General features: G+C 36.3%; 1 protein-coding gene across 2 annotated transcripts in view; it reads right to left on the reverse strand.

The window, feature by feature from the left end:
• doc2b (double C2-like domains, beta) overlaps nt 1–17921 on the reverse strand; it is a 131596-nt gene that overhangs the window by 79105 nt on the left and 34570 nt on the right. For both annotated transcript variants that reach the window (XM_073839841.1, XM_073839842.1), the window contains exon 2: nt 3700–3779. In XM_073839841.1, the coding sequence (XP_073695942.1) occupies nt 3700–3779 (80 nt within the window). The remainder of the gene's footprint in view (nt 1–3699; nt 3780–17921) is intronic.

A 17921-nucleotide genomic window follows, 5' to 3' on the forward strand; every position in this document is an offset into this window, starting at 1 on the left:
GAACCTCAATTCCAGCATCATGTTTGGAGAAAACCAGGAACTGCTCATCACCGGAGAATACCATCCCAGAAGTAAAGTGTGCTGGTAGCAGCCTCATGCTGTGGGGCTGTGTTTTAGCAGCAGGGACTGATGGACTTGTCAGAGTAGAAGAAAAGCTGAAGACAGCAAAATATAGAGATTTTAATGAAAACCTAGTTCAGTGCATTCAGAACCTTAGACTAGGCAGAAGGTTCACCTTCCAACAGAACAATGACCTTAAGCAGACAGCAAGAGTGGCTTATAGACAACTCTGTGAATGTCCTTGAGTAGCCCAGCCACAGCCTGAGCTTGAACACAATCAAACATTTCTGGAGAAACCTAAAAATGTGCGTCTGCCCCCATCCAAGCTGACAGAGCTTGAGAGGTAAAGTGGTGAAGTGAAGAATGGTGCATTAAGGGTATGAATACTAATGCAATGCACTTATTTCTGTTCGTTAATTTGAATAAATTTGCTAAGTTGTCTAAAATCATATTTTTTGCTTTGTTATTATGGTGTATGGAGTGGAGATTGATGTGGAAAAAGTTATTTAATCTTCAATTTGATTTTCCAAAGCAAACACAAGCTAGGTTGATTGTCTGAGCATTATGTCATAATTGAAAGTGTAATGAAGTAGTAGAGCAGAAAAAAATTGGATGTGCAGGCAGGTGTTTGCTTTACAGAGCGATTAGAAGTCATCAAAGGTGACATTTGAGTGCTTAGTGTTAGATAGAATGAGAGAGTGAGAGAGAGACCCAGAGACCCAAATCAGTGGCTCCTCTGAGAGACCTCTGAGAGAGAGAGAGCCCTCTGCTACAAAGAGCTGCACAGCTGCTCATGCAGTGCATTTTGTAACTGAATAGACACTGACTAGATTTTGGTGGAAATCCTTCTTTCTTGCATTGGTGTTAGCGATTACACTGAGCAATGAGAGCAATTATAGTACAATCTGTTGATTGTCTGACTGCGTGAAATGCTCTTTTTCTTTGAAATAACATGTTCTGAAGAATCGACTTTAGAGAAGCCCTGTATAATTGGGTTGGTTTAGGGTCAAACCTGCCAGACACATTTTTAGGGGATATATGCATGCATCACAGCCCTTCAGTAAGACAACTGACAGATATTCAATAAGTTAAATAAACACCTTTCAATGCACACATTTGTCATAATCTTAAAAAAATAAATAAATAGAGAGTTCTAGGGAATGTGCACAATAAGGAGAATTTCTCACAGTCTCAGAGTTTAAGTCTGACAAATCTTTAAAGCACTATGTAAAAAAAAATATAAAATTTTATATTTTATAAAATTATGTTATTATCATTAGCTTAAACTAAAACTTTGAAAAATGTTTTGTTAACTGTTTGTTAACATTAATAAAACTATAATAGTATATAAACAATACCTAATAACACCATTATAAACTCAAACTGCATTCTATGAAAGCCTATTTCCGCCACTGAATGAAAAACAAAAAAAGGTACTTGCAACTATTTATCTTACAATTCTGACTTTTTTTCTAAAAACTCTGTGATATAAACTTGCAATTCTGAGAAAGAAAGTCGCAATTTTGAGAAATAAAGTCTGAATTGCAAGAAAATCTTAATTTAATTTTAATCAGACTTTATTTTTTACAATTGCAAATTTATATCACGCAATTTTGAGAAAAAGTCTGAATTATGAGATAAATAGCCGCAAGTAACTTTATTTATTTTTTGTTTATTTATTGCGAGATACAAAATTGTATGTGTGAGAAAAAGTCAGAATAGCAAGTTTTTATCTTGCAATTCTGACTTTTTTATAACTCAAGATATATATTACACAAATCTGAGAAAAGTGAGAATTGCAAGTTAATATGCAATTACGAGAAAAAAGGCAAAATTGCATGTTTTTTCCTTGCAATTCTGACTTTATTTCTCGCAATCATGAGTTTATATCCCTCTATTCTGACTTTATAACTCACAATTCTGAGTTTATATCACACAATTCTGAGAAAAGAGGTGAGACTTGCAAGTTTATATCATGCAATCCTGAGAAAAATTGTCAGAATTGTGAGATACAAACTTGTGTGTGAGAAAAAAGGCAGAATTGCACTTTTTTCTTGCAATTCTGACTTTATTTCTCCCAATCATGAGTTTATATCCCGCTATTATGACTTTATAACTCACAATTCTGTATATATCACACAATTCCGAGAAAAGAAGTGAGAATTGCAAGTTTATATCATGCAATTCTGAGAAAAAAAGTCAGAATTGCAAAATACAAACTCGTATGTGTGAGAAAAAAGTCAGAATTGCCAGATAAAAACTTGCAATTCTGACTTTTTTCTCACACATACGAGTTTGTATTTTGCAATTCTGACTTTATTTCTTGTAATCATGAGTTTATAACTCGCAATTCTGAGTTTATATCACAATTCTGAGAAAATTAGTGAGAATTGCAAGTTTATATAATGTAATTTTGAGAAAAAAGGTAGAATTGCAAGATACAAACTTGTATATGTGAGAAAAAAGTCAGAATTGCAAGTATTTATCTCACAATTCTGACTCTATTTCTTGCAATCATGAGTTTATATTACACAATTCTGACTTTATAACTCACAATTGTGAGTTTATATCATGAAATTCTGAGAAAAGAAGTTAGAATTTTGAATTTATATCTCACAATTCTGAGAAATGAAGACAGAATTACAAGATGTAAACTCACAATTGCAAAAAAAGAAGAATTTTTCATCACCTGTGACACTGAAAAAATGGTGAAAATACAAGCAAGCAATCATATTAGAACATTAATATAATATATTGTGGTAAATAATATATTTAAGGTTGCTCCTTTCCACATAATTACAATGAATGGGGACTGAAGCTTTCAAAGGATGCAGAAACACCACTAAAGTGGCACATAAGTATCTAAAAAATAGTCATGGTTCGTCTTATAAACATTAAAAAGCCAAATTTGAAGTTATGTCAAACAGCTTGAAATTTTAAGGGTTACCCTCACACAATGCTAATAAATGGCTTCTGAAATTTCATTCTTGGATAAACTATCCATTTAAATGTAAATACCAGCTATACATGGTTCCCTACGTATGCAACAGAGAGCACCACTATTCAATATTCATTATTAAAAATTTAGAAGAATTCACAAGTTGTTCTTCCTGCAGCAGATCCTCTTGAAGCAGAAAAAATTGAGAATAAACAGCAAAAATTAAATAAATAAAACAAAACTATTGAAGTGTTGCGCTTTCATTGCAGCGTTGTACAAAGGTACAGAGGCAGAGTGTGAGAAAACAGCACAAGAAACAGGAAGAAAAGATGAGAGAGAGTGAGAGAGAGAGATTGCTTGTAGCGTACCGCTGTAGGGACAAAGTCGGTCTAGACTGAATACTAAGCAAAACAGACAGCAGCAGATGCTAGCAGCAGTCTGTTGTCAGGGGAAATGCCTGCCACACGACAACAGAGAAAAGAGCACACTGGCAAACGGAGGCCAAGGGGATCCCCCTGGAGCACAACATTCCCTATTACAAAGAGGACAGAGCAAAATCTTTATAGACCCTATACAATACTAACAGGAGGAAGAAGTTTTAAGAAGTAGCCCACTGGCTGCAAAATGAGCATTTGGATTTGTGCATGTGAATCGGTCACACACTCAAATGCTAACCACCCTTTCCTGAGGGCGCTTCCTACCTTGGCTTTGTTGATAGTGCAGTGCAGGGCATTGTTCTCCTGATCATACAGAAGGCTGAAGTCCAGAGTGCCAAGCGTAGCTGCAAGGAAACAGACATAAACACATCAACAAAACAGTTCATCTCCAGGGCAGACTTCAGCATATGCACAGCAATTAGCAAGCTGTTTAAGCCATATTTTGCTCCTCCAGAGACCATCTGATGTCAATTGTACACAAAAAGGCAAAGAGCTTTCTCAATCTGGCAAGCTCTAATTTGAATATGATTGGCCTGCTGCTATCAGGGTTGCACACAAGGTACCAGGCTGCAGTGAGCACTTCTGATCTGTTGAATCAAATTCGATATTCTCAGTTTTGTTTGAGGCACTTAGTAGCAACTTGATGTCAATAAGAAAATCTGTGTAGTTAATATTGAGTTATGCTACAGTTTAATTTGGGGTCAGTAAGATTTTTTTTAAAAATTTTATTTATTCAGACAAATTACATTGATCTAAAATTCACAGTAAAGATTTTTTATATTGTTACAAAAGAGTTTTAAATACAATTTTAAATAAGTGCTATTCTTCTAAGCTTTATATTTTTAAAAACTATATTGAATAAACATCACCGTTTCCACAGAAATATAAGGCAGCACAACTGTTTTCAACATTGATAATAATAAGAAATGTTTCTTGAGTACTAAATCAGCAAATTACTATGATTTCTGAAGGATAATGAATATTTTAGAATAATAGAATGAAATGTATATATATACACATGTATATATATGTATGAAAAAAAGAAGAAAAAAAAGTATGTTCATTTGAAATATAACTATGTTAAAGATGTTTGTGAAATTGGTTTGTTTGAACAGAAAACATTTTCCACTTACTTAAGAACAGAACAACACACACACTGCTGCAGCATTATAAAAAAAAACCCTCTACAAATTTGCTAGTTTTAAAAAGTCATTTCGATCCTGTTTTCATATTTAAAGGTCCACTAAAGTGCTTTAAAACACGCAGCGTTACATATGTATGTAACTTTAATTGAAACAGGAAGACAGGGCGAGACATATCAAGCCCCCTTTTTTAAATGGCCAATAGCGTCTCATTTATATTGCAACTTGGGCCTTGAAGCCACATTTGACAGCATATGACAGCCACAATCTCATCCATATCGCTATATAATAAAGCTTTCTGTTTAGAATTCAAATGGGTCTGATATTTTTTGTGGTCTGCACCAACTCGTGCATCTGATCCGCTCTGTGCTATTGTTTCTCTGGACCGGAGCAGACTGTGTGCGCGCTGCGGCAGTTTGCTTGACAGCGCAAAACCTGACTTCTTTCACCTCAATGGAATACATATGTACACTGTCTGAATCGTTTCCTATACCCTATATAGTGCACTACGTTCACAACGGGATGGGACGCTTCAGATTCTAGAGAGCATTTGATTGGACAGAAAGTTTGATGAGAAGCTGAAGTTCAGGGTGATTTCATCAAAATCGTTGATCCATATTGGCAGAAGTCAAGAGATTTTATGTTTTGAATGCTTATATCTTGTAAATTTTAAAAACACACTAGCTTATACTGTAGATAACCTTAAGGCTAACATATTCATACTAAAAGCCAGAAAACTTCAATTTTGATTTCATGGGGACTTTAAGTTGAGCTATTTTTCACCAGAATGAACTGCAAAGTAGATCTGATGGTAAAAGTCAAATGTCCTGTTATGTGAAACTACAAAGGCTGTGACTTCGGGAAATTGTGTGAAAGACAAAGAAAAAGCAGTAGAGAAATGTTCCTTTTCTCTATTACCCTTCACATTTTTAGACCTTTCCCACTGATAAGTGTCAAGTCAATAGTCCTGTAGTGTCACACTTCTGAAAGTGAACCTCCCTGCTGATTCTGCCTCGAATGAATGCGGCCATGAGAACCAGAGTCAAATCACTCCTAGCAGGTGGCCTTCAGCTCAACTTTGCAGAGAGCATCTTGAGTTCAAGGACGTCCATCATTAAACATACTAGAGCAATCAGCTAACCCTACCCTTAAACTAATTACCCTCAGCAAGAGGAAAAAATGCCGTTTGAATTTGTTGGACCTTAAAGGGATGAATTTATTACTTCTGCTGAACACAGTAGAAGATATTTTGAAGAATGTGTGTAACTAAACAGTTTCTGTTACCCAATGACTCCCATAGTGTTTTTTTCATACTATGGAAGTCAGTGGCTACCCTCAACTGTTACTGGTTATCAACATTTTTTTTTTTTTTTTTTTTTTTTGCCATTTTTGCATTTTCCTGGTAGGACAGTGAGGAAGGGGATTGGGAGCTGGGATTCGAACTCGGACATCCAAAGTGCAACTGCGCCATTTATTGGCACGCTGCCCACGAGGCTATCAGTGCTGACAAAGTCTTCTTTTATGTTCAACAGAAACTCAGGGTTGTGGAACAACTTGAGGGTGAGTAAATAACAGAATTTTCATTTTTGGGTGAACTATCCCTTTAATGTCATATGTCTGTGTGTGTACTATTATATGATGAGAGGAATCAGCGGGATTAAACCAGGCTTGTGTTTAATTACCCAAACTGCCACCAGCAATGCGTGACTTCAGTCTCTAATGCAGAGAGCACTGTCATCAGTGATGGGCTTTCCTCTTCTGCAATTATGATGACTTTTATTATCTCATGCTATTTTACCCATGGAGGCTATGAATAGATTATCATTGGTAAGGATGGAGGGAAAGGATGGACAGAGCAAACACACTGGTGCAAAGTACATCAAAAAAAAAAAGAGATGTCAGTTGTGTTCGAAATGCTAGGTTTTGGTCATAGTTTGAAAATTAGAGTTTATAAAGTTAATAAAGTTATTTTTGTTTTCTTTCTGTGTATAGCTTCATAAAGTTACAGTTGAACCACTGATGTCACATGGACTATTTTAACCATGTCATTACTACCTTTCAGGGCCTTGAATGTGGTAGTTGCTTTGCTGTCTATGCAGGGTCAAAAAGCTCTCGGATTTACATTTTTTTTTTATTGTGTTCTGAAGATGAACGAAGGTCTTATGGGTTTGGAATGACACGAGGGTGAGTAATTAATGACAGAATTTTAATTTTTGGGTGAACTATCCCTTTAAAATTTTATTATGTTGATAAATATTCTACTGTATAATAGCAATATATTTTTGATTAGGTATGCAATGAACATCAAATAGCCCAGTACACATCAAAGAGTGCAGTAATCAGTAAATCAATGAACAGTAAAGCAGTAGTTTGTGCATGATTTATTCATGCTGATGTGCATGCTGGGAACCTAAGTCCTGCCGCAGACATCACTTTCATCTTTTAAGGCAAACTTACAGGGTTAGATCATCTAAAAAGTACAATTCTGTCATAAATTACAGAAATTACCCTCATGTCATTCCAAACCCAAAAAGACTTTTGCTCATCTTTGAAACACAGCTGAAGCTATTTTCAATGAAACCCGATTCCTGTCCCTCTACTGAAAGTCAATACAAATAAAACCAAGCTTTTCAAGCTTTACAAAGTTTATAAAGACATCATAAAAGCAATCCATATAAATCGAGCAGCTTGGATTACTAACTTTTGCCAATATGGATCAATGATTTTTATGACATTACTTGCACTTCAGCTTCTCATCAAACTTTGTCCAATTAAATGCTCTCTAGAACACATTAAATAGATGCTGAATCCAAGTATATTAAAGAAACATTGTTGGTTTATATCACGAACCACATCAAATATGGTAAACGAAAGCTCAACCGTACTTATTTGAAACATGAAAACAAACCTCACTGGTTCTCAGCATCAAGCAAGCATGTTTGAGCATTCATTTACCATATTTATTTAATGTGCTCAAGGAAAAAAAAAATGGGATTGAGAGACCTAGCCAAAGCTGAGTTGAGTGGACAGAACTGGAAAGTTTTTAACACATTGAAGAAGGATGAAATCAGCCCAAAATTGATTTTACAATAACCGTCCCAAATCCTTAAAATACATAATCTTTATATTAACTGTTTTTATGGTTATGTCACTGCTATCACAGGGATTGACTGCAGTTCCATGTGCATTCAGACGTTATTCAACTTATTCTCACTCTGCTTTTTTATGTATGAAACAAATTGAGTCACAGCTGTTGGTAAATACTGACTGTGTGAATGTAGCCATAGAAATACTCTGAGAGGGACAAAAAGCATGTAAAATAGAAGGGTAGCAGGATTATCCATCTATTACCATTAACTTCAGGCCATGCTGCTATATGTTCACGTCAGCTGAAGAACAGCATTACACAACTTCACTCAACCTGTAATCATACACACACCCCTCACTTAGTTTCCCACTCTGGACCACTTGCACTTCAACAACATCCACCTGAAGAGCAGTTTCCAGAATTTGATTGAGAGAAAAGGCCAACCTGCAAAAAAACACACCTTGAAATTCCTCAGCATTTCTGCCCTCAAAGATTTCACATGAGCTACTTGAATGGGAATGGCTTCTTATCGAGGATGATTTCCCTCAAGCAACCTTACAAATGAGATGTCTAACATTGCGATTGCTTTGATCACAACAAAGTTGTTTTAAATTTTTGTCCACAAGACAGAAAATGTCAAAGTAATGAGCTTGCTGGTGAACAGTCGTCTGGGATTATGTTTCCCTGTGGTTAGCTGCCAGTTTCCCAGCTTTTCAGGACAGACGGCATTATGGCCTCTGCCAATACAGCGGAAGGAAACAAACAGTGCTGGAATTAGCGAAAAACAAAATCGTATCCACTCCATCCTTGCCGGTTTAGTTATTTTGGGCTGTACACATGACCATAGTCTGGGCTTCTCGTTATTGCTGCAGTTTAAACTCTGAATTGGATGACAGGTGGTAATTAAGAGGAGGTATTCATGAGGATACATATTTAGACTTAAAAGAGTCACTGTAATTAAATACTCTATTAATTTGTGAAGACTCTCAAGATTCACTAACCTTATGATTTTTTTCTCTTGCCAGATAATAAAATCCCCAGTACTTGCACTGAATGAATAACAGAAGTCATATCTGGGGATCAGAATGCGTGTTTACACTTGGTCACTTCACTGATCAGATAACTATCTGACCAAGTGCAAAAACACATGGTGGATGCATCTAGTTGTTCAGGTCACATATGTAAATGCTATATCAGCATACAGATCATCATCAAATAATGTTGACATTTTCTCAGCTCAGTTTATGTTCAGTTCAGTTTTCCTCCATTTAAGGGTTAGCTCACCCAAAAAAGAAAATTCTGTCAGTTACTCATCCTCATGTTGCTCTATACCCGTAAGAACTTTGTTTATCCTTGGAAGACAAATTAAGATATTTTTGATGAAATCCAAGAGCTTTCTGACCCTACATAGACAGCAACGCAACTGACACATTAAAGGCCCAGAAAAGTAGTAAGCACATCATTAAAATAGTCCATGTGACATCAGTGGTTCAACCTTATTTTTGTGAAGCTACGAGAATACTTTTTTTCCACAAAGAAATCAAAAATACCGAAAATCGTTATTCAACAATTCTTCTTTTTCGTCTCACATGGACTATTTTATCAATGTTCTTACTACCTTTCTGGGCCTTGAGCATGTCAGTTGCGTTTTGTATCCGGGTTTGGAATGACATGAGGGTGAGTAATTAATGACAGAATTTACATTTTTGGGTGAAATACCCCTTCAAAGCTGAGATTACTACTTGGCACAAAGGACAATAAGACTTTTTATTTCATTTCACAATTTAAGGAATAAATTGTTACATTTTCCCCCGGTTTCACAAACAAGGCTTAAGCCTAGTCCTAGACTAAAATATAAGTCTGAGCTGTTTTAACTGAAAGAAACTTCCATTGACTGATCTTAAAATATATCAGTGCCTTTGTTTTGTCTCAAGATGCACACCAGTAACTTTTTTTTAAGCACGTTTCTAAAAATTACTTAAATGTCCTAATTAAACTATGGCCTAATCCTGGTTTAGTCTAAGCCCTGTTTGTAGGGCTGGGGGTAAACGATTATTTTTAAAATGATTATTCGGGCGATTATTTTATCGAATAGTCGACTATTCTAATGACTAATTAGATGATTTATCTTATTTTTTAAAAAAAACATAATTAGCAGTTTCCTCCTAAAAGATGCTCCCACATGGAAGTCATGCTGGTGTGGTATGCTAGCTCCATCTTGCAAAGGCTGCATATAACTATACCCTTACGTTTCTGGCTGTGTTTAAAATATTCCCACACCTTTCAGGTAGGACGGCGAGTTGTTTTCTGATGACAGGGCTTGACATTAAGCTTTGACATGTGCTTGTCCTTCGGACAAGTAAATCAGACATTCACTTGTCCGAGTAAAAAAAAAATTATTGTCCAAGGCAAAAAAGAGCCTTTTTTTTGCCGTAAATTAATCTTTTCTGAAGCAATAGTCTCATCACTGCTCTATAAGGTCTTACTTTAATCAGAATATTTGTGATATTTGCCTTAAATTGATTCTTTTTAACTTTATTTTCCTAACCTTACTAAATGTGTCATCATTTATATTAAATTCTGAAATTTTATCAATACATTCAATTAGAATAACTAGACTCTGTATGGTTACCATTCAGATTAAATCAGTATCAACAAACTCCATCTTTCCACTGCACAGGAAAAACCCAGTCTGCATCGAAAATGCTATTTAAATGTATTTACTTAGACTGTTTAATGAAGAGGTTCCAAAAAAATACATTTACACAGTAAAATTGCAAATACATAAATAATGTTATAAGAATAATGTTGTACTTTTAACATATAAATCTAAAATGTTGAAAAAATGCAATACTTTTAAATATGAAACCGAACCACCAATAGGTGGCAGTAAGTCACTGTCTTAATGAGTGAGTCACGGATTCAACCATAGACGGATTCAACTAGTTCGTTCACTGACTCACCCCATTCATTAAATTAAATGCTAAATCATTCAGTATTGAAACACCGCTGTGTGTTTGTCAGATTTGCGACTGTTCTGCTGCTTATTTCGTTAACAAAAACAGTCAGTGATGTGTCTAAAAATGTAAGTCAGTTAATATTAAATACTAGTTTATTGAACTACTGTTGTATAAAATCAATGTCACGTTTGCAATCGTAATGTTGCTTACCTATATAATATGTTATACAATATTTATCATTTTTTCTACCGCAGTATGTTTGTTTCTTTGTGTATGCTGTTGCGCCTATTAGTTTTAAAATTTCCGTGATTCAGATAGGCTGCACAAGCTTGATACTTGATACTGTCCGTTTTCAGTCACTATTTACTCAGAATCATTCTCACCAAAGTTTCGGTGCTACGCTAGTTATTGTTTGTTATTGGTGTATCAGGTTACTTGTCCGGTCGGACAAGTAAAATTCTCCTTCACTTGCCCATTCACAAAATCCACATGTCCCGGACAAGCGTTAATGTCGAGCCCTGTTTCTGATGACATGTATTGCTTGGGAGTGCAGGCTGCTGAACCTGAGAAGTGGACGGAGTTTCGTTATCCATGCTGCTTTGTTTTGGTCACCCACATGCGTCTGGTGAGTGGGCGTGATGTGTCGACTACTGGATTTGACGTCAACGTTTTTTTTAGAACCGAGTCGTCAACGCGTCGCTGCAGGCCTACCTGTTTGTGAAACTGGGCCTTTAAGTTTTCTTTTTTGTATTAGTTTAAGTTTTAGTATTTATTTTTTTTGTCATTCCTAGTATTTAGTTACATGATATTTTGTCATTCTATTCATAAATAGTTTTATTTATTTATCTAACAATAACATGTCATAAAATGATATACATTTTTTTATGGTGTCAATGTTATTTTGCAGAATTTATATAAGACCAGACTTTAATCAGTAAAATGTTTTTTAAATCAAAATCCTTCACATGTACATAGTATAAAACCAATGACACATGAACAGTAAATTTAAAAAATGTTGTTTGAACATTAATGTGTATTGGTAGTTTGTGTACACAGCCACCCTACAATGATAACAATCCATCCAGTGGTATTTTTTTAATCTTTAAAATCAGGTCATTCTTAGCTTCTTGTTGTTGTGATGAAACACAGTTGATTGACATGAGCATCTTACCTTAGCCTCAGGTGCAGGGAAAGTCTCTAACTGAGCGATTGAGGTGTTCTGTTGTTGGATGTAATAATGAACAAAGCAGTAGTCATTTACTCCCGACATCTGAGCTGCTGAAGACGCGGAGGATTAGCGTTACTTTCGGTTTTAAAAGGGAAGCGCCGATCCTGATCTACATATGTGTCTATGTTCGTGCAAATTGTTCCTGATGCAGCTTCACCCACAGCAGAAGTTAATATAAGGTTTTTTTTTGCACCTTTGCAAATGGCCGTTCTTAATAATGTGCTTGTTGGCAAGTTTCGCCAATAAACCCAGCTAAATGCGTCTAAACACGGCTAAATGTGGCTAAAGTAAACATTAAACCTCGTGATCCCACAGCAGAGAGGGGCAGGGCGAGCAGAGCTCATTTGCATTTAAAGGGCCCATGTAATCAAATGAGCTAATATTTTGCAGAGCTGATTTTGACAAGGTAAAGGGTGTTTTTTTTTTACACTACTATTGAGAATTTTGAACCAAAGTATATTACTGACTTTTTATTAAGACCATAAAGACCTTACCCCCTACCATATAAATAGACTCCGAAGCTGCAGCTGAAATCGGTCACTTGTTCACAGAATTAATATTTTCTGTATGCTGTATGCACGTAGTGGACTATATTGGGGATAGGGAATGATTCAGACAGTGTAAATATGCATTCAGTTGGGGTGAATGAAGTCTGGTTTCACTTTGTGTCACATGAACTGCCGCAGCATGCACACAGTCTGCTCCGGTCCTGACACACAATAGCACAGAGCAGACCATACACGAGACTCTGTGCAGAACACATAACGTAGTGGACACATTTGAATTCTACACAGAATGCTATTTTATATATATAATGCGATATGGCTGAGATTGTGGCTGTCAAATGTGGCCTTACCAAGCTCACCAGCTCTGGCCCAAGCTGTGATATAAAGAAAACGTTATTGGCTATTTAAAAAAGGGGGCGGGACTGCTGGATATGTTCCACCCAATGTCTTCTTGAAATGTCTGTTTTTAAAATTTATTCATGTTTTTTTTTAATTAAATAAATTTTTAAAAAATTAAAAAATTAAACATTTTGATAATGACCTTTTGGGAGGTCAATAATTCACAAGAAGCAATCATGGATGATAGACATGGACAGAGCAACTGCAATTATGGAGCGTTCAACAGAAAAATTTGTTGCTCTGCATTTTCTACAAAGCAACGATCCAGAACATCTTAGCAACTGCAGATCAACGCTGTTTGCATTGTGGTGTCAACTTCTGCATGGCGGAAAAATCTAGTTCATTCTTATCATGCTGTGCAAGCTAATTTTTATCATCCTGTTTGTGAAACAGACAGGTTTGAAACTCCTGGCTTATGGACTGATGTACATTCTTGTCTATGTCCAACAGAATTCTGTTCAACTTTATGGCTTATGTAGATTGTGGAGCTTGTGATTGCTTAGTGTGATATGTGTGACACACAGATGCCATTCCAATCAAGGTCTATTGCTTGCTCCGACGATCTCATTTGTCTTCTCATCTTCTGTAAAACCCCCACACATGGACATCACATTGCCACTCATTTATGACCAGAGACCCAGTCACCGCTCATTAAATCCACCCCAATTACGGCCAGTGGAAATATAATCAACATTGACTGATTTGATGGCCTCTGGTTACTTCCATTGTATCTGAGGAGATGCCAATATCCTCAGCACATTGTTAGTGTAACCTTTACATCCTGAGAGTACCTGGTAGAGAACAGCTGGGCCTGAGAGGATGTTTGCTGGTATTTGTAATCTCATGAACAAAAGTCCACATGGGAACACACCATGTTTTATCGTAAAACAAACTAGAATGCTATCAGAGTTCAAGGCTCACGGCAGTATTTGGATTTAACAGGAAGTCAACCGGCAGGGATGATAAAGCAAGCCGACATGAAGGGGAAGTAGTCCACGTGAAGGTCCTGGAGTTCAGATTACAAATATATATCCAACTTACTATCTGAACTCTTTGTGCTGTACACGTTTATGGCTTAATATGAGAGAATCATTCATATAATAGTGGTTCATTATTACAGACTGGAAGTGTGTGGCTCCTGCTCCCTATTAGGTGATTTCTTCTTAATGGAAAATGTGTGATGAGTTTATTTCATTTAGACATGTTCAGTTTCATAAAATCACTTGTGACATTCAGTGCAAATGACAAATCAAACAATACAAAATGCATCCAGACAGAACAAAAGATCTATCATAATCCTGTATTTGAAAATGAATTTCTGCTGTATTTTCATTATCGCTGATGTTCTCCGGGGTATTCTTTTAAGCCTCCAAAATCTCCCTTGTCTTCGCAAATCGATTCATTTCACTTTCATGCAATTCAGAGAGGAGATTCCTGTTGATGAGGTTTAAAATATGTGACTGTTGACAATCAGTTTGAGTTGATCTTCAAAGGCTTCTTTAATTTGAACCCGAATAACAGCATAACAGCACAGGAAATTACAAAAAAATTATAACATTACACTTAACTTTTACACTTTCTGAAAAAGATATGAATGGTGTTTGATGCAAAACGTAACATCATTATGCTAAGGTGATCTGTGTGGTTGCTATACGGTTGTTAGAATGTTCTGGATGGATGCTTAGTGGATCAAGTCAACAGAGCACAACCTCAAGTCTATGATATTCTAGATATGGTCTCTCCAAGTTTATAGGGTTTATTTGCTGCTAGGTGAAACGACAGCACAGATTTCCTCAATAAACTGCACAATTTAAGGTCTCATTTATGTTCATAGCATAAACAGTGCAGCACAAGTTCTGCACCTAAACTTGATTCTTAGGGTTATAGTTTAGCATTAACATTAATTATGCTTGACTTAGCACAGATTGAACATAAAAATAAGCTTTTTTTAAGGAAAAAAAAAACAAAAAAACAACATCAACAAATATAACTTCAAGGAGCAATTAAGGGGGCAAGCACTAAGCAAGGCAACAAGCTTCAGACCAACTGTAGCAATGAGTAACTGAAACTTTTGTCATTTTAAGCTGATTTTAGCAACTGGCTGAAAAATCATGAAAACAACAACTAGTAATGTGATATGTGTTCTGTGTGAGGTGACAATGGCACACACAAAAGTTCGGTGTCATTATGTCAAAGCTTTGCAGAGATACAGTCTCAGACATAGTCTGGTATCATGCCTCAAATTTGTTGCGGTGCTACAGAAAAATAGTTTTGTCTATCAACATGAAATCCGTAACTTTTTGTCAGCACAGTCTGAAGATGAGCTGACTCAATTTTGGTGAAAATCAGACAAACAATCTAAGATAAGTTTGAAAAAGCAGGTTTTTAACAGAAACCAAAATGGCGGATAGGAAGTTTGATATCCATGTTGTCAGCAAGACCCAATGAATATTTCGAGACCAGTTTCATTTTGATATTAATATAATTGATAATATTAAATTATAAAGGCCAATGCAATCAGAAGCTATTAGCATTTTTGGAAATTTCATTATTAACGGTTAATGAATGGTTTATCACTTTTGACCAATAGGTGGCTGTAGGATTTCAGCGCGAATCAGACAATTCAGGAGATTCGATTAGAAGTAAAAACACTTCTACAGCCTCAAACTCCACAAATTCCAGCAACTCCAGCATGACCAGCATGTCGTAAAATTTGTCATTTGACACCCTGGCTCAAGCCAGCCTGAAGCAAACCTAACTAACTAAGAACTCGCAACATTAACACAAAAGGACACTTGTTCATAATCGCAAGGAAGGAGATTGTCAAATTTGGAGCAAGTAACCAAGATTAATTGTCAAAGAGATGCACATCCTGAACATCACATGACAATCATTAGAGATTTCAGTTGGTGGGCTCTCCCCCACAGAGGACAGAGCCTGAAATTCCTTCTACACCCTCTTGACCTCTTTGTTTCTCACAGAACACATCCTTATGGTCACAATATGGCACAGGAAACTGCCTTTCCATATATACACCTTAAATGTGTAAAAGAACTTAGGAGCAACTCATCATTTCTATGTATAACTTCCTATCACTTATGTAACTCACACATTTGTCTATTATGTTTTAATCACTCATTGTGTATGTCCCTTTTGATAACTATTGAATAGTTTAATGGTTTATATTGGTGTTTGGTATGCATGGTCTTGAAATTGCATTCTTGAAATGTTTCTATAATTCAATTCTTTGTAAAATGTATTTTAGTCTTGTTATCGAAATCATGTCCAAATTTAACTTTGCCAAGAGCGGGAAAGTTGGGACCACGGGACTGATCAGATAACATTGTGATTTATGGTTGGGAGGAGGAACCAGCAGTACCCCGACTTAGGACAATGTTCTAATTGGTCAAGACACCATTTGGGATGTGTCCAAAAGCTGAGTTTAAATACCCAGGACACCATCAAATCACGCTCTTACTCTTCTCTTACACGCTTACTCCATACTCTCGCTCTCACTCTCTTACGGCTTCGTGCCGCCGCGTCTCGACGCTGCCTGGCCTGCATGCCAGCCGCTCCTCTAAAGGAAACATGAGGAGATCCTTACACTTCTGTCTTTTACTTTAATTCTTTTTATTTCTTTCCGTTGAGAGTTTCGTGTTCTAGTTAAGTTTTGCCGCAAGCCGTGACCCAAACGTCTGTGCTGATCCGAACTCTAACCAGCGCACAACTCCGCATCATCAGGCAACGCCCAAGAAGACATCACATCGACCGACCACCAACCAATTGACAACCTCGGGAAGGCCTCTTTCTGGAGCGACGCACGAAAGGAGTTCCCTCGGCACAGAAAAAGGCAACGCAAGTAACCTCCAGGTTCTAACTGAACTGGTGCATTTGATATAAAGTTTAATAACCTCTTTGAGAGACTCAATACGAGGGTTAATTAAGTGATTGATGGTTGTTCAGGTCTAAGCAATTACACATATTGCTATAAACTTGGGACTTCATATTTTCATTCCTTTAAACTCATTCTTTCCTCACTTTCTCTTTCTGCAACCTGTGTGAATGCGTGTGTTTATGTTAGATTAGTTTGTATGTGTTAGGTTTATCCAATAAAATCGTATTTTTATTAGAAAAGATAAGTATCTTGTGTTTTGTGCTTACAAGTTAATGTCTTAAACTGCCGATTTTGCTACTGTGCTAATATATAGTGTTTTCACTATATTCTGGATAGTAATATCCATTGCAGAGTTTCTGCTGCACGGCTCGTTTAATGAATCGCGGGTCGACTCTGAACAGCCGTAAAACAGCGATTCTGTTCAAATTCCCTATTGAATCATATTCGATTCCCTTTGAGCTAAATTAAATGTACTTAATCCCTTACATGACGCTGTTACCAAATTGATGCGGTCAGTGTGAGGTGACAATGACACGCAAAATTTGGTGTTTGCCCACTGATAAAGAAATGATCAGTCTATTATTTTAATGGTAGGTTTATTTGAACAGTGAGAGACAGAATAACAACAAAAAAATCCAGAAAAACCCATTTAAAAAAAGTTATAAATTGATTTGCATTTTAATGAGTGAAATAAGAATTTGACCCCTTCACAAAACATGATATGAGCCCTTTGCAAAACCCTTGTTGGCAATCACAGAGGTCAGACATTTCTTGTAGTTGGCCACCAGGTTTGCACACACCTCAGGAGGGATTTTGTCCCATTCCTCCCTTTCTCCAAGTCATTAAGGTTTCGATGCTGACGTTTGGCAGCTCAAACCTTCAGATTCCTTCACAGATATTTTATGGGATTAAGGTCTGGAGACTGGCTAGGGCACTTCAGGACCTTAATGTGCTTCTTCTTGAGCCACTCCTTTGTTGCCTTGGCCATGTGTTTTGGGTCATACCCATCCATGACACTTTTTTTTTTTTTTAAGACTTATTTTTTATTGTTTTTTTAGAACAGAAAAAACACTTCACATTACAAAAAAAGAATTAGAGAGAAAAAAAAATAATAAAAAAATAAATTAGAATAATGAGGGTTGCTACACATTACATATAAACATTCACGAATAACAAAAAATTGTCATATGTTACATATAACTCTACTCATTTCACATGAGTAAACCTTCTAATAATACACAATTATATTCATTTACAAATGCAGATAT

Source organism: Garra rufa, chromosome 5, assembly GCF_049309525.1.
Source record: "Garra rufa chromosome 5, GarRuf1.0, whole genome shotgun sequence".
Lineage (NCBI taxonomy): Eukaryota > Metazoa > Chordata > Actinopteri > Cypriniformes > Cyprinidae > Garra > Garra rufa.